The sequence below is a fragment of the Eutrigla gurnardus genome, assembly GCF_963514095.1.
Source record: "Eutrigla gurnardus genome assembly, chromosome: 17".
NCBI classification, from domain to species: domain Eukaryota; kingdom Metazoa; phylum Chordata; class Actinopteri; order Perciformes; family Triglidae; genus Eutrigla; species Eutrigla gurnardus.
The window spans coordinates 1,799,019-1,817,639 of record NC_139928.1 but is presented as its reverse complement, the minus strand read 5'-3'; the positions used below and the strand labels follow the sequence as shown (position 1 = coordinate 1,817,639).

The 18,621-nt window shown below is 43.0% G+C and overlaps 1 protein-coding gene across 7 annotated transcripts in view; it reads right to left on the bottom strand.

The window, feature by feature from the left end:
- The window catches only part of epb41a (erythrocyte membrane protein band 4.1a), a 90,539-nt gene that overhangs the window by 54,297 nt on the left and 17,621 nt on the right, over positions 1-18,621 (bottom strand). For all 7 annotated transcript variants that reach the window (XR_014598647.1, XM_084032117.1, XM_084032118.1 and 4 more), the window contains exons 2-6: positions 13,973-14,298; positions 12,335-12,613; positions 11,018-11,122; positions 10,834-10,876; positions 10,662-10,737 (exon numbers count right to left, since the gene is read on the bottom strand). Coding sequence is in view for 6 of the 7 variants with exons in the window: in XM_084032117.1 (XP_083888243.1) it covers positions 10,662-10,737; positions 10,834-10,876; positions 11,018-11,122; positions 12,335-12,613; positions 13,973-14,290 (821 nt within the window). In the remaining variant the exon portion in view is untranslated. The remainder of the gene's footprint in view (positions 1-10,661; positions 10,738-10,833; positions 10,877-11,017; positions 11,123-12,334; positions 12,614-13,972; positions 14,299-18,621) is intronic.

Below are 18,621 nucleotides of genomic sequence, written 5' to 3'. Positions count from 1 at the left end.
GGTTTTCTCAAAAGGTCCTTACTCAATTGAAAATATATCCTCTGTAAAAACTGCGCAAGGAAATCCAATCGAGGTTGTTACTAATTATAAATATTTAGGTCTCCTTCTAGATACGGAGCTCTCTTTTAAATTGCATATTGAAAACTTGGTAAAAAAACTCAGACTAAAGCTTGGTTTCTTTTACAGAAATCGCATGTGTTTCTCTCTGCGTGTGCGTAAATTGCTTGTGTCGTCAACTTTTCTACCGTTAGTTGACTATGGAGATGTGTTGTACATGTGTGCTTCGTCCAAAAGCCTAGCAGCTTTGGACACTGTATATCAGTGCATTGAGGTTTTTCACTGGTTGTGGTCGCCTCACACATCACTGTCAGCTCTATTTAAAGTCCGTGTTTTGTTACAACTAAATGTTAAAAAAGTGTTTCTATTACTTGCTTAAGTAATTTCTTTATGTTTGTGTATGTAATTGTGGTCACTTTAAGAGTCACAGTATGTCAGTAACAGGAAGTTATGTCGTGCATGTGATCAGGAACAGGAAGTTATGTTGCACATGTGAATAGGCTTGTTTCGAATCAAGCATGCGCATGCATTTGCCTCGCAAAACAAGGCATTCTGGGAAAAAAACGTCACAAATGCTGGTGATAACTTCCCTTTGCGACATGTCACATGACTTTAAAAACTCGCGGTATCTCCAGGTACCTCCATTCGCATGCTTTTCTCTGCAGATGGTCTGAAATAAGTGCGGACATAAGACACTCCCCTCAACGTTGCCCTAGTTGGTTAGAATTATCACGTGGTATTTCCCACGTGAGAAAATTCCTCAGCCTCCGTCAACAACGGGATTTCAAATGCCTCGGCTCGAGTTCGTCAGCGACGAAGAAAGCCAGCGCCACTGGGCAGGCCATATTCTTTGTGCAAAGTCCGTGAAGTTTCCCCTGGCGCGATAGTTTTTGTTATGTATACAATTATTAATAAAGTTTAAATTAAAAAAAAAAAAAAAAAAAGTCAGTGAAGTGCACCTGTGTCCGACTTGACGTAGTGGGAACTTGGCGTGTTTATGACGAGTTCCGGCGGATCCTCTCAAGTCTCGTGCATGCATCGGCGCAAATGCATGCGATCCGAAACGCGCCCATTATTAAACAGGAAGTGAGTGAACATGACTCTGAGAGCTGCTGTTGTTATATCTGAGCTAATCTAGTGCAATCTGCATACATCTTATGCCTTTTGGTTGCATCGTGGGTATGTATTTATCATTTTATGTGTTATCTGTAATCACAGATGATTATTTTTGGGACAATGTTACGTTCCGTGAAGTTTGATGTTGGAAATTTACCGAGTTGCCTTTACTGATGAATGCACAGTTCTTGGGCCTTTGGGGGTTCATGGTGTCATAACCCGGCTCATAGGTTATGACAAATACGGCATAAGACAAAACAGGTAGCAGTAAATTAATGAGTTTATTAAATTAACTTAAACAATTTGAGGTTATAAATACAAAGATGAAGTGTGTTAGTCAGTAACATCAGTAATGTAGACGTGGATGCGTGAGCAATATAGGGTGCAAATGTTGTAAAGTGAAGACAAAGCAGAAACCAAACAAAGAAAATGTGCTGCGGGCGGGGATGCACCCCAATCAGAGAGAGCGAGCGCCGGGTTGCGGCTGGGTTTTTATCCTTGCAGGAGCTCCTGCACCAGGTGCTCCCAATCCGTGCTCTACTGACGTTACCTTCAAGGACACCTAGGAAAAACCATAACTGGTCAACCACATGAGCACATCAACATTAGAGAGGGACCGTCACACCCCCCCCCCCCTTAAAAGTCGGTGTCCCAAATGGATCACCGGCATGCCATCACCATACCACACAGGCACAAAAACAATAATATGAAGATATATGACCTTTATGTTGGATTCCTCAACTGTAACCTCGCCCACCCATCCTCAGCAACCCTGGTACCTGAGAAGCAAATTAAGACGACAGGCGCAACAAGATGGACAACAGATAAATACCAATACAAAAGGCCATATCAACTTGGAAAATAACACCAGACGATTCACTGCAGAGGAGCACGAGACAGTGCATCTGCAATGACATTCTCTGTTCCCTTTATATGTCTAATGTCCAGGTCGTATGCCTGGAGAAACAGTGACCAGCTCATCAGCCTCTGGTTTGGACATCTGAATGAACGCAAAAATGTCAGCGGATTGTGATCTGTATAAACCACTGTCGGCCCCCCCACTCCTACATAGATGTCAAAATGTTGCAAGGCCATGATGAGTGACAAAGCCTCCTTCTCAATAACCGAATAATTACGCTGGTAACTATTAAACTTTCTTGAGAAGAAACTGACTGGTCTTACCACACCCTGGTCATCACTCTGCAACAAGACAGCACCTGCTCCCACCTGGCTGGCATCGACTTGCAGCATTAAGGTTCGATCAAAACAAGGAGCAGCGAGAACAGGAGATGAGCATAACAGGAGTCTGACATTTTCAAAAGCCTGCTGACAATCAGACGACCAATCAAATTTCACTTTGGCTTTGAGCAGTTCGGTGAGAGGAAACACGACAGTGGAGAAGTTTTTGCAAAAACTCCGGTAGTATCCCACCAACCCCAAGAACCTCTGAAGTTCTTTTTTTGTCGTAGGTTGTGGATATTCCGTTATTGCCCTGACTTTGGTCTGGACTGGAGCCACACGACCCTGTCCCACCACACGGCCTAAATATGTCACTGTGGTCATAGCAAATTCGCATTTGGCCAAATTAATGGTGAGTTGTGCTTCAGTCAAACGGTCAAATAGGGCACGAATGCGTTGAAGGTGTGAGTGCCATGTGTCACTGTAAATAATCAAATCATCAAGATAAACAGAACAACCTTTCAGACCTGACACTACACGATTCATCAAACGCTGAAATGTTGCAGGAGCATTCTTCAATCCGAATGGCATCACTTTGTACGAATACAGACCCGCTGGTGTAATAAACGCTGATATCTCTTGTGCCCGCTTGGACAAGGGAACCTGCCAATAACCCTTCAGCAAATCAAATTTACTTACAAATTTTGGCACTAAAATGCATGGAGAAGCCCAGCTGGATGACGACGGAACAGCAATGTCGTTCTGGAGCATATATGCCACCTCAGCATCCAAACAACTGCGTTTTAACCGGAGCCATACGATAGAATTGCTGTTTAATCGGTTGAGCCTCTCCAACATCTATATCGTGCTCGATCCAGTCAGTTCTTGAAGGGATGTCACCAAACAACCCTGGATATTTTCTCACCAACTCTGACAGCTCATTGCATTTTGACTCTGGCAGATGAGCCAGCAAACTCCCCAAATTACAAAGCGATTCGGAATTCTTCAAACGTCCACTTAAAAGACTTTCATCAGGCTCTGGTACGCCATCTGCCTCCTGCACTAGAACCTCCACAAGAGCTGGACACACTACATTCTTCCCATCCTGATCCAAATCTGTCTCCCCTACACGCTTGTAGTAAGGTTTGAGGAGGTTAACATGACAGAGTCGCCTGGCTTTCCTGCGACCTGGTGTTTCAACAACATAATTCAAATCCGAAATTTTCTCACTGACTACGTATGGGCCTGTGTACTTAGCTTGAAATGGCGAACCAACAATAGTTGTGAGTGTAAGGACCTGATCTCCTGGTGTAAACTCTTGGCGCTCTGCGCGACGATCATACCACCTTTTCATTTTGGTTTGAGATGCACCCAGTTTTTCCCGTGCCATACATCCAGCTTTAAACAAACGATGTCTAAAACCATTTACAAAGTCCACCAAATTCTTTGGTGGGTCCGTATCTACACAACTGTCTTTCAGTACCGCCAAAGGACCCCGTACTGTATGTCCAAAGACCAAATCATTCGGGCTAAAGCCTGTACTCTCCTGTACTGCCTCCCTTGCAGCCAACATTAACCATGGAAGCCCCTCTTCCCAGTCTCTATCTAGCTCTGTACAATAGGCACGCAAGAGAGACTTAAGAGTCTGATGGAACCTTTCCAAAGCACCCTGGCTCTGCGCATGATAGGCAGATGATTGGTTTTGTTTTATTTTCAACAGTTTCAAGACTTGTGCAAACATATGAGACGAAAAATTCGACCCCCGATCGCTCTGGATCACTTTGGGAATGCCAAATATTGAAATGAACTGTGACAATGCCTTCACCACGGTTTTGGTTGTAATTGACCTTAGTGGGTACGCAGCCGGATACCTCGTGCTCTGACACATCACAGTTAGCAGATATTTACAACCAGACTTGGCACACGGCATCGGACCCACACAGTCCACAATGAGATGAGTAAATGGTTCACTCACGGTCAGGATCGGCTGCAGCGGTGCCGGCTTGATTTTTTGATTTGGCTTTCCTGTGAGCTGGCATACATGACAGGTTTTAATGTATGCTGACACGTCCCTTTTGATCCGAGGCCAAAAGAAATGTTTCAGGATGTTTTGGTATGTCTTCCGGACACCAAAATGTCCACACTCGTCATGTGCCACTTTCAAGACGAGAGAACGAAACTTTGTTGGGACCACTATCTGGAAAACATCATTTTTTACCCCCTCCTCACTCACAGGAACCCATTTCCTGACCAGCAAGCTATTATGCAAAAAGTAACCAGTTGCCACATTACTTATCTCCGAGGCAGGTAGAATACGCTCAAATATTTCCTTCAAAGAGATGTCATTACATTGTTCTTGCACCATCTCACTGTGAGACAGTGACAAAGGAAGCTCTGACAAAGATGGAACCTCCAAAACCACATCAGTATTGTTACTGTCAGATGGCACCTCAGTCCTTGCTTTACGCATAGCGCGTGTCACTACACAGGACGAAGAGATCTCTTGCGACACACTAGGAATCTTGTCAGACCCAAAATCAGACGGACATGGTGTGACTACAAGTCGGCTTCCAGCCAAGCCATTCCCCAAAATAAGGTGTATGCCTTCAATAGGCAACGCTGGTCGCACACCCACAGCTACCACACCTTGAACCAGTTGACAGTTCAAAACCATCTTGTGTAAAGGTACTGGGAAAATGCTTAAACCCATTCCCCGGCTAAGAACTGAATCACCGGTAAAAGTGTCTCTTGAAAAAGGCAATATAGAGTCAACAATGTAGGAATTATATGCCCCTGTATCCCTCAGGATTTTTATTGGGACTTCCACATCACTTCCCACCAGCGACACAGATCCACCACGAATGAAAGGAGCATAAGCCTCCAAAACCTGTGAGTCACAAGTGTGAGGGGTAAGCAACTCTGAGACACACTCTTTAACAGGCGCAGCAAATGCAACCGGTCTCACATTAGCCTTCACTCCCCTGGTTTTAGCCTTCAATACCGCACAATCTGCTTTCCAATGTCCTTTCTCGTGACAATAGTTACAGATATTCCCATTGTCAAAATTAGCACTTGCTTTAGGGTCAGGTTTGAAATGACCAATTCCCTTTGAACGCCTCGTGCCAAACGAACCGGCATCAAAACAATGTCCTCGCGCACCAACATCACGAACCACAGAGCGCTCTCTGAAACTGCTCTTATGGATCAATAAGTACTCATCAGCTGAAACAGCAGCTTCAGCCGCTGTAATACTTTTCTGTTCCATTATGTATGTTGCAATGCACTCTGGGAGACCATTTTTAAATTGCTCCAAAATCATCAAATCACTCAACTCATCAAAAGTAGTGATTTCTAGCGCAGTTAACCACCGCTTAAAATGAGTTGACAAGTCTCTGGCAAAGTCTGCGTATGTTTGAGTATTTTTCTTTTCCCAGGACCTAAAGCGTTGGCGATATGCTTCTGGCACAAGTTCATAAGCCTTAAGTACGGCTGCTTTTATTTTGTCATAGCTAGAACTATCCTCCACAGTCAACGATGAATATGCCTCCTGCGCCTTTCCTGATAACACACTCTGAAGCATGAGGGCACAGTCTGCATCAGGCCAACTCCTAGCCTTAGCTACGCGTTCAAATAGCAAGAAAAAGGTGTCTGGGTCTTCCTCATTAAATCGTGGCAACAAACGCAAGTTATTAGTGTCAAACCGCCCCGAAGACCTGGGCTGCTGCCCACTCCCAGCCTCGCTGGATAATAGGCCATCTCTCACCAGAGTCAAACGATATCCCTCCAAATCTATTTTTGCTTTTTCGGCTATCTGACGGATTCTCTCAATTTCAAGATGCTTTTTAACATCCAGTTCTTGTTTCATTTTTTCATGGTCCAACTGCAACATCAGAATCTCTTTTTGTTGCTCAAAAGAGAGCAACAAAAAGAAAAGACACAGGAAGATTTGGAGACAAATCACCCTTAGCCTCAGACATTATACCATCGTTGATCAGTTTAGCTTTTATAGCCGTTTTAACGTTCTCTTTGAGACGTTTGTCACCTTCAACCTCGACTGAATAGTGTGCAGCAATCCTGAGCATTGCTCTTTTGTGCATTCATCCAGGGATTCCTGGGATGGATCGGCAATAAACGCATCAACTTGAGACATTACAAAATGTGTAGCACAACCAAAGCCAGCAACAAACTTTTACCAACACCAAATGACCAGATAGCCACAACGCTGTTCACTCCTACGCACTGGAGGTAAAAACCTCCATTCGGTTTGGAGTTTTCCCCGCTATCTAAACCCAACCAGCTAACTAAACTCCCCCCTAGTCTTCATGTGGTTATTGGTGGTGGGTATTTATGCACTGTTGACCGCTGGATCAGGAAGGCGACTAGCGAGCTAGCAACCCTCCCAAAACCACGGACATGCTCCCAAGCAAAGCTTCTGCCACGTTCGCCACAACACTACCCACACCAGCTCAACGAACCCAAAGGAGAACGTCGCTACCGCCTACAAGGGAAAAACTCCTCACCATTTACCTGATTGCGCACGAGCAACCTGCGAGTGTTATCCGGGTCAGCTGATAGAAGCAGAAACAACCGGCAATCATAGAACTACTCAAATAGCCAAATCTGGGTACAAAACACTACACAATCTCTCCGAAATAGTCTACTTACCCAACAAAGCCATTATCCAACGCATTCTTTTTCTCTACACCTTCCCACAAGAACAAACAAACGTTTAAGGACCTGCGCGCAAAACGGGAACAAACACGGCCGGACGAGCCCCCAATTTGTCATAACCCGGCTCATAGGTTATGACAAATACGGCATAAGACAAAACAGGTAGCAGTAAATGAATGAGTTTATTAAATTAACTTAAACAATTTGAGGTTATAAATACAAAGATGAAGTGTGTTAGTCAGTAACATCAGTAATGTAGACGTGGATGCGTGAGCAATATAGGGTGCAAATGTTGTAAAGTGAAGACAAAGCAGAAACCAAACAAAGAAAATGTGCTGCGGGCGGGGATGCACCCCAATCAGAGAGAGCGAGCGCCGGGTTGCGGCTGGGTTTTTATCCTTGCAGGAGCTCCTGCACCAGGTGCTCCCAATCTGTGCTCTACTGACGTTACCTTCAAGGACACCTAGGAAAAACCATAACTGGTCAACCACATGAGCACATCAACATTAGAGAGGGACCGTCACAATGGGAATAATAAATAGATGAGCAGACATTGTTTAACATGTTGAAATACAGGGCCGTGCGTTGCATTTGAAGCTGAATGTAGAATAAATATGTAAAACCATAGAAGCTGTAGGGGTGTAGGGATTTAATTAATAGTGGACATTGTGTTGTTATGTTTGCACTGTGTGTATCTGTACATGTTAAAATTAGGCATAATGTTGATTATGTTTTTTGTGTGTTTTAGTTTCACCTTTCCTTGCAACATCAATAAACCTGTGGACTAAGGAACAACTGTCTTCAGAGTCCTGATGTCAGGAAGGCGTTTATCTGGCTGTCAGAGTATATACACTACATATACTGAGGACAGCACAGTCCGGGTGGCCATCTCTGAGCACCCGAAGAGAAACTCACTGGCTGCTAATGGTCTACAAGGCTCTTCTCGGTATGGTTCCGTCGTATCTATGTTCACTCCTCCGTAGAGTAGAAAATCGGTACACCTTAAGGTCCAGTGATATTTACTGTTTGATTACTCCACGAGTGCGGACTGAACTAGGGAAAAAAGCATTTAGTTTCGCCGCCCCATCAACATGGAACAATCTCCAGGCTGATCTGAAAATGTCTGAACTTTTTATGTTTTCCGTCACTTCCTAAAGGGTCGACAACACAAATCAATTGAGCGATGCCTCTGCTGACTATTCTTGCACTATTCTTGTTTTAACCTCTATCTTGTACTATGGCCCTATGTATTATAATGTAATACTGTAATGTATTTTATTTTATGGAAATGTTGACGACGTGTGCTGCTGTCCTCTTGGCCAGGTCACCCTTGAAAATGAGATCTCGATCTCAACGGGTCTTTTTACCTGGTTAAATAAAGGCTTAATAAAAAATACCACAACACAAAACCAAGCAAGCCTGCAACAGTAACCTATTATAATAAATGTTATTTATATACTGGGTTGCTGAAGTATTATGTATTCCTCTCCATTGCATTTTCTCTATAGTTAAAATGAAGAGAAAAAAGGACATTACGTCCTATTTCTGCACGAAAAAGACAGATAACAATGAGACAGGAGATACTGTTGAGAGAGCTGAAGAGAAGGAAGTTGAGGAGGCCACAGAGAGAGAGCAGGAAAGAGAGACATATGAAGATCCTGAGAGTGAAGCAGAGTGTGAGACACAGACAGATATATGTGCATCCACCAGCACTGGACCATCAGGTTTGTGACGTTGAAAAACAAAAAATTGCCTGCTCTGTGTGTGTGTGTGAGAGAGAGAGACTTTTTATTTTAAAGTTTATTTAACAGTGATGATACATACAACAATGCCTACAAAATGGGAAAATGTGATGCATATAAGATATCTAGCTTTAGCTAATTTTAAGACTCAGTCCCTGGTCAGGCTTTAGAATACAATGAAAGAATGTAATGAATACAATAAAAATACAATTAATTAATGGCAGCCAATGTATGTACTGTATTTTGTACTGAGAAAATGAACCAAAGCTGCACATAAGTTATTTTCATTGTTATTCAATCTGCTTAAATCACCAAAACTGCAGAATAGTTGCTGTAATAGTAGGGCAGCCGATGTATTTACTGTATTTTGTACTGAGAAAATGAACCAAAGCTGCACATAACAGTTATTTTCATTGTTATTTAATCTGCTTAATCAGTTGTTTTACAAATAAATCAAATGAGATTTTGAATCTTTGTCTTCTTTGCCCCAGGTTGAATGTGCCCCTCTGACAAAAACTTTGGCCCCAGCCAGGCCCCCTCAGTAAAATTGGTCTAGAACCGCCACAGAATAACACATACAAATTAATTCATCTCTCATCTGTACACGCTCCTGCCACTTTGGATTTGATTCATAAGGCTTCATTTTAATCTTGTACTTAGTCAACAAGGATGTATGTTTAACTGTTGTGTGTCTTGTCTTGATGTCAGAGAACCACGCCAACCACGTTATCCCAAGTCAGGTTCTGTGTTACGTTTTTTGCCATTGCTTAACATTATTTTGATACTTTCACTGGAACTAAGGGGCCACGCCCAGTTCCTGAAAAACAACCCCACATCATAATCCCCCCCCCACCAAACTTTACACAATCCAGTCAGACAAGTACCGTTGTCCTGGCAACCACCAAAAACAAGACTCGACCATCAGATTGCCAGATGGAGAAGCGTGATTGGTCCCTCCAGAGGACGTCTCCACTGCTCTAGAGTCCAGTGGCGGCGTGCTTTACACCACTGCATCCAACACTTTGCATTGCACTTGCTGATGTATGGCTTGGATGCAGCTGATCGCCATGGAAACCCATTCCATGAAGCTCTCTACACTGTTCTTGAGCTAATCTGAAGGCCACATGAAGTTTGGAGGTCTGTAGCGATTGACTCTGCAGAAAGTTGGTGACCTCTGTGCACTATGTGCCTCAGCATCCGCTGACCCCGCTCCGTCATTTTACGTGGTCTACCACTTCTTGGCTGAGTTGCTGTCGTTCCCAATCTCTTCCATTTTGTTATAATCCCACTGACTGGAATATTTAGGAGTGAGGACATTTCACGACTGGACTTGTTGCACAGGTGGCATCCTATCACAGTACCACGCTGGAATTCACTGAGTTCCTGAGAGCGACCCATTCTTTCACACGTTTGTAGAAACAGTCTGCATGCCGAGGTGCTTGCTTTTATACACTTGTGGCCATGGAAGTGATTGAACACCTGATTTATATTATTTGAATGGGTGAGTGTTACTTTTGGCAAGTAGTTGTAGTAGTAGTAGTAATACTAATAACAGTAGTAATAGTAGTAGCAGTACTCCCAGTAGTAGTAGTAGTAGTAATAATAGTAGTAATAGTAGTAGTACTAGTAGTCGTAGTAACATTAGTAGTCGTAGAAGTAGTAGTAGTATTAGTAGTAGTAGTAGTAATAGTAGTAGTAGAAGTAATGATAGTAGTAGTAGTAGTAGTAGCTGTACTACCAGTAGTAGTAGTACTAATAGTAGTAGTAGTCGCAGAAGTAATAATACTAATAGTAGTAATACTAGTAGGAATAGTAGTAGTACTGCCAGTAATAGTAGTAGTAAAGTACTAGTACTAGTACAAGTAGTAGTAGTAGTAGTACTAGTAGTAGTAGTACCTGGTTATGTCTTCAGACAGCTGTGCAGGGTCTGGTGGATAGAATTTCACATTAAAGGTGAAATTATAGTTGGCACCTGAAGAAAAAAGGAAGGTGTGATGAAATTAGTGTGAACATGTAGAAGCATTACGACCAGAACACAAGGAGTATTTGTGTGGAAACATCTGCTCACCTTGGACCTGCCTGCGGATCTCCTTGGTGAGGTCCATCCAAGTCTGACCAAGACAAAGCCATCATCACACATTGTTCACATTAAGAACATTTACATAGAAAGGGCTTCCTTTTATCTCGTCTTCATCAAACACTGAAGTTAGGGTTGTTTCATATGAACTAATGATAGTGGAAATCCAGCTCACCTTCATGGCAGCTGTCTCCCAGATGACCACGCCATAGTAGTCTTTCTCCAGCAGGTTGAGGTGGTCACACACCTTCATGAACAGCTCCTGGCCTTTTGCATGTTTCTGACAAACACAACACATGCAAGTCAAATATTTACAACCTGACATCACAAACACCACGTGGGATTCAGTCATTTTACCGGTAATGGTTGAATATGCTCCACTTGAAGTTTCATAATTCACATCATGTGGAGGTTAGGTAAAAGAGGAGAGACATTTGGTGGGTTTGGTTCTACTGGTCTATGACTTTAAATGAAAAACATTCCGGTGGTTTTGTTTTCCCCCTGCATTGTTTACCGGCCAACGTGTGTTGTGATTGTGGATGGAAGGATTCCAGTTTGAGAAGTTTACAGGATCAGGTGATGGTGGTTAGTGTTTGTGGGTGGAGGTTGGATGGAGATGGTTAGTGTTTGTGGGTGGAGGTTGGATGGAGATGGTTAGTGTTTGTGGGTGGAGGTTGGATGGAGATGGTTAGTGTTTGTGGGTGGAGGTTGGATGGAGATGGTTAGTGTTTGTGGGTGGAGGTTGGATGGAGATGGTTAGTGTTTGTGGGTGGAGGTTGGATGGAGATGGTTAGTGTTTGTAGGTGGAGGTTGGATGGAGATGGTTAGTGTTTGTTGGTAGAATTTGGGTGGAGATGGTTAGTGTTTGTGGGTGGAAGTTGGGTGGAGATGCTTAGTGTTTGTGGGTGGAAGTTGGGTGGAGATGGTTAGTGTTTGTGGGTGGAGGTTGGATGGAGATGGTTAGTGTTTGTGGGTGGAGGTTGGATGGAGATGGTTAGTGTTTGTGGGTGGAGGTTGGATGGAGATGGTTAGTGTTTGTGGGTGGAGGTTGGATGGAGATGGTTAGTGTTTGTAGGTGGAGGTTGGATGGAGATGGTTAGTGTTTGTTGGTAGAATTTGGGTGGAGATGGTTAGTGTTTGTGGGTGGAAGTTGGGTGGAGATGCTTAGTGTTTGTGGGTGGAAGTTGGGTGGAGATGCTTAGTGTTTGTGGGTGGAGGTTGGGTGGAGATGGTTGTTATAACCTGTATATGAACACAGCTTAATACTTTTAAACATCCTGATACTTCAAACAGAAACTATTAGAACTAATATAATGAATAGAAATAATATTCATTGTTCCTTGTATTGTAATGTTTTCTATGTGATGTCTTTTTTTATCTGGACCTGCAATAAAAAGTTATAATATAATGAATAGAACTAATATACTCCATAAAGACAATAAAATGTGGTTTTCCTTCCTGGATGTTAGAATGAAAGTGAACGTGCTCTTACATCCAGCTCACACTGGTACAGAGCGTCATCCAGCAGGGTCACTGTGATCTGGATGCTTCTGGGTCGGCGTGGACCTCTGGGAGCTTTGGCTTCCTCCTCCTCCGTCATCTTCTCCTCCTCCTCCTCTCTCTTACTGCCTTCTTCAGGATCAGACTCCTTCTCCTCCTCCTTCTCCTTGTCCTCCTTCTCCAGGGCTGCCTCCTCTCCTTTCTCCTTGTCCTCCTCTTTGTCCTTTCCACCCTCCTCCTCCTCACTGTCCTTCTTCTCTACCTGAACAGCCTGACAAAGAAACTTTCATTACAATGCAGTCAACTCTCTTAATGACGTGTCTTCTTGTGAAAGACATGATGTTCACATCAAACATCACACAACGATTTTGCGTAACATGATTTTAATAACTAGAGCAAGAAATTTCTGTGCATCTGAGTCATGCAGCATTGAGATTGTTCTCCGGAATACTTAATAATAATAATGGAGGAACAAAATACTGTCTCCTGTGTCTGTGGTCCCCCAAAGGTCTACAATAGTAGCTCACATTAGTCCAGAGACCAGACCAGACTATGTGGAGAAACCAGAGACTGTCTGTGTCCCACTCGTTGCCTCACAGCGAGAGGGTCCAGGGTTCGATTCCCGGTTCGGGCTCCTTCTGTGTGGAGTTTGCATGTTCTCCCTGTGTAAGCGTGGGTTCTTTCCGGGTTCTCCGGTTTCCTCCCACAGTCCAAAGACATGCAGGATGGGGATAGGTTCATTGATGACTCTAAATGTCTGCAGCCATGTTCCGGTAACAGCTAACTTCTGATAACATGCTGAGCACCTCATGCCTGGTTGATGTCCCCAGAGCACAAGGTGTCTTCCATGAAGAAACACACGGTAGCAGATTACTGGTAGAAATGTGTCTTCTCAATCCTCATCCCTCCACCAAGAACAACAAATTGGTTGAATAAACTGATCTTCTCTATGAAATAAGGAAAACACTAATTTCTTTAATGTTCTGATCAACAATTTCTCCCGATAGTTATACTTTTGATTGATGAAAAAAACACTTTACAAAACACTACATGAGGGGGCGTGTTACAGCATCTGGCTGCAGGAGAGCGAGAGAGAGGTGTTGAGGTGGCTCACGGGAGCAGCGTCAGCTGATTAACGCAGCTGCAGGTGATCTGGGTGATGAGGAAGCAGATATTTGCTCCTCAGTAGGAGGAGGAGGAGAAGGAGGAGAGCCAGAACTGCAGGGTAGGAGAAGCCCAGTGGCAATGCAATTCAATGTGCCCCAACAGCTTAGTATCGCTGGAAAGTAGAAATTCCAAGTTTGTAATGCCCCTGAATGTACCTCACGTTGAAACAGACAGCAGCAGCTGTATAAACAAGGATGACATTATAGTTGGTTATTTCGGAAAACAAAATGGCAGATTTGACCCCGTTTCTATGTTGCTACCAAGTTTGCTCCTTGTTGAATGACCTGTCTGTTTCTTAGTCAATATCAGATTGCCTCCAGTTTCTTTTTTGGTATTTTCCTGTTTAGCTTTACCTGTCTGCCTCATTTCTGCCTCTACTGAATGGAAGTGAGAGGAACAGTAACGCAGAAGTCACAGGACTGAAGGATAGAAAAGCATTCATGAGCTTTAGATGTAGACTGACCTGAGCTTCGGCACTGCTCAGTGAGTGCTGGTCCAGAGCCACCTCTCCCTCCGTCCTCAGTTCGGGTTCAGGGTCAGCAATGGGCGCTTTTGCTTCTTCTTCTTCTCCTTCCTTGTCGTCCTTCTCTCCCGCCTCGCTCTCACACTGCGAGCGCCTCTTCAGGAAGGAGGAGAAGAGGCGGGAGAGGCCACGGCCAGCAGAGTTGCGGTTGCGAGGCCGGAGCTGCTCCTCATCCGGCGAGGGAGGCCTGACGTGCTGGCCAACTTCCTCCGGCTGCCTCGGTTTCTTCTGATGACTCTCTGCCTCGTCTGTTGTCATGGCAACGGCTGTGGAGAAAGAGGACCAAATCAAGTTCAAATACACAGAAGCAGCCCTGTATATATATGCTAATCCAGATCAGACAAGATCACGTCTTTGACAGATGTATTATTGGATTTAGACTGGTGTACATTCCCATAAAGACCAAAACATACAACACGGATACTGATTCTAATGAGAGCAACCATGTGAAAAAATGTCAAAAAAATGTCAATGTAGTCTGGTGCATTTAGCAAGAAAGATGTAGCTGCTGTTTCTGGTTAAACAAAAGGATTGTAGTCTTTAACATAAAGGTCTGTCTCTGTGGGGATCATTTTGTTTGATTAACTGTTGAATCATTCAAAAGTATGTGTGTACCTTCAGTAGCTAGCGTACCATAGAAATGCTGTAATGTTAGGCAGATGCATTGCTTATATGCATGTATTATATATATGCAGGGTTGTCTGATGAGCTGCAGCTGGAAGATCAGGGGAGTTGGGCTTATGAGAGGGCGTGGCTGGCTGAACAGAGGTAAGTGGAAGATACTGGAACAGCTGGGAGAGGAAGCCAACTGTGACACAGACTGACATTTAGCAGTTGAAAAAATGGTAATAAATCACAAAATATATGTTGTCACAACACTCAGCATCAAAACATGTTTAAAATCAGAATATTGTGACTTGGAGGTGATAATATTGTATCTGGACCCAAGCATCATGATAATATCGTAATATCCTATCCTGACTGAAGTATCATGATAATATTGTATCCTGAGTGAAGTATCATGATAATATCGTATCCTGACTGAAGTATCATGATAATAATGATAGTGACTGAAGTATCATGAAAATATCGTATCGTGACTGAAGTATCATTATAATATTGTATCCTGACTGAAGTATCATGATAATATCGTGATAATATCAGATTGTGATATTGCATCGTGATAATATCGTATTGTGACTTAAGTATCATGATAATATCATATCCTGACTGAAGTATCATGATACCGTGATAATATAATATCTGTGATAAGTTTCTGCCATGATTTCAGGGTATGCTGTTCCATGCAGTGCTTCACTATCAAACTAACCAGCACTGACACATTACAACATTGAGTAACAGTATCAGATACATTTGGTCTGGAATCACCAGCAGTCCATAGATCCAACACTTAGGCAAGCCTGGTTTACTCAGAGCAGATGAAGACTCAACGGGGACCAGAGGCATTGGACTCTTAGAGCATCCAGAATTCCCAGATGTACTCCCCAGTACTACCTACTAAAAGATGAACCTTAATGATCCCCAGCAGGAAAGTTCAGTTGTTGGAGCTGCACATGGACATGAATACAGATAAATAGAGAAAGTAAAATAAATGAGTACAAATAGCGGTTGAGTTGCACAAACTCAATACTCTTTAGGCATGGGCCATATCACATTATTGTATCTTGATGTATTGGGGTGCACAGCAAGTGCCACCAGAGGGCGTCTGTATAGTGTAACAGGTAGCTGAGCTCAGAAAGATGGCGACTGACTTGGGTTTAGTCTTCCTCAAAAAGTACAAAAATAACTGGTCCCTGTAATTCTGATCAGAAGAGCAGACCAGATGAGGAATTGATTTGGGAACATTTTCAATTCTTGTTTGCCCGCATTCTAACCTGCTCTTTAATCCGCTCTGAGAGCAGCACTATGGCAAGCTCTGAGCCTGTGTGTGTGTGATGGGGGTCGTGCATAGGTGCCATGAAGCTGGCCGTCATGCCTCTGGTGCTGCGAAAGTGTTGGTATGTCTATTCAGCTGTGTCACTTGGCTGGGCAGGGCTTGCCATGTTGCATCCCATCTGAACTGCTCAATTGGTGAATATATAAACGTAAATCAACGCATAGCCAGGGTTGCATAACTGGTCACAAACGTCCTTGTAAACCGTTGACATCCCTAGTTTATAGTCACATGATTAATTCAGCTACCAGTCTGCCACCACCATCTGCTCCTTTAGCCCAGTGATGTGTCAGTACTGTTGGTACCTGCTGTGTGTGTGGTCGAGAGAGAGAGGGAGAGGGAGGGAATGTGAAGTTATGAGTAACGTTAGATCTATGACTGTAGCAGTCAGTCACCTGTCATTTACACAAATTGATAATCATATAATCTAGGGGTGTGAATCTTTGGCTTCACAGCGATTCGATTCGATTAACGATACAGTAGTTGGCGATTGGATTCAAGGACGATTTTTTTGTTGTTGTAACGATTCGATTCGATTCTGTAAACCACGATTTGATTCAGTAACTTGGAACCAAAAATCTATATCCATGAAATAAACATGCAATAATGTGAGTGAGACTATCTGTATTCTTCTGAAAGGTGAAAAATAACATATTTCTTCTAGAAAAGTCCTGCATAATATTTTATGCTGAATACAAAAATGTAATTAGACATTGCTCAGTTATTTTGAACATTACTCAATAGACTACATGCTGGCAGGGGAGAGTGTGTCTTAAACATATTAAAACATTAATCATAAGTAAGAATCACGATTCATCCGATTAAATGCATTTATATCGATTATTGGTGAAGCCAAAACGATTCATTCTATTTATTTATTTTAGCAGATCGATTTAGTAGAATCTATAGGACTGACAATCGATTCATCGATTAATCGAATTAATCATTACACCTCTAATATAATCCTATACCCCTCATATGCTGTCACATACTGCCATATACTCTAATATACCACCATATAGTCAAATAAAGTCATATATCATCATCATTACCGTAATACCATCATATACGTCATATACCATCATAATGAGTTTGAGTTTGTTGATACGACTACTACTGTTGATACTACTACTACTGTTGATACTACTGTTACTGTTAATACTACCACTTCTGTTAATGCTACTACTGCTTTTAATATACTACTTCTGTTAATACGACTTATACTGTTAATAATACTACTACTATACTACTACTAACACTAAGCAGATGGTACCCAAGGGCCAGGGCTGCTCGAGATGCAGTTTTTTCTCTCCACTGCCGCTGTAACTCTGCTCCTGGTGACGTTGGGACTTTGAAAATGTAATCATGAGCGTGTTAGTCCTGCTCAATGTGTAAAGTTTCCTGAGATAACTTCTGTTGTAATATGACACTTTAAATACAATTGAATACCATCAGATACCCTCATATACCCTCATATACTATCATATACCCTCATATACAATATCCTCATATACCATTATATACCGTGTTCTCCAGAATATTGTCAGGAAGATAATAAACAGCAGGAACAGTACTAGCCCAACACTATCCACTATCCAACACTTGAAGGTGTGCTGGGAGATTGAGTCTCGACAGAAATCCCAGCTTGCACACCACTGCCTGCAGTGCCGGGTGGATGCTGGCACAGCCACTCAAGTGCTGACAGGGCAGAGGAAAATGAAGCGTGGGCTCTACAGCTCCAGGTGGAGCAACCACACAAACACGTAGTTCACATTGTTCAGTCAGCAGCTTGTAGCAGGGGTCTTACAGAGTCCCAGAGAGTCTGCAGCTTTTTAGTGCACATTAGCACCACAGCAGTGGGGTGAACAAGTCTACACATTTATCCCTGTTCCAATGACAGACTGTCCTTCATGGACAAAAGGAGAATATTAAAAAAGACAGACAGCAGTTATAGAAAGAGAAATGTGCATCCTATCAGTTGCTTCTCATTTCTATTGTGTCAATTGTTTATGATATATATATATATATACATACGTACATACATACACACACACTGATGTTGGACAGGAAGGCCTGGCTCTCAGTCTCCACTCTAATTCATCCCAAAGGTGTTCTATCGGGTTGAGGTCAGGACTCTGTGCACGCCAGTCCAGTTCCTCCACACCAAACTCTCTCATCCATGTCTTTATGGACCTTGCTTTGTGCACTGGTGCACAGTCATGTTGGAACAGGAAGGGGCCATCCCCAAACTGTTCCACAAAGTTGGCAGCATGGACTTGTCCAACATCTCTTGGTATGCTGAAGCATTTAGAGTTCCTTTCACTGGAACTAACAGTCTCTCTCTGTCTCCGTAGCAACCTACTGATGACACTCTGTGACGCTCTAAACTTGTCTCTAAACTTGTCAGAGGGAAGTGGCCACTTCCCTCTGACAATATCCTGTTTGAAGCCTCGCAAAGCCGAGGTACTGTTGATCACTTGTTAGGTGTCGTCTTGGTCTCATGATGTCAACATGTGAAAAGCATGATAAAGAGGACTGTTTAAATACCAATTCTAATTGAACCAGGAAATTGATTGGTCGATTCAAGGATCAAACACCTGTTGTGAATTTTGACGTTCAGCTCCGTTACAGAACA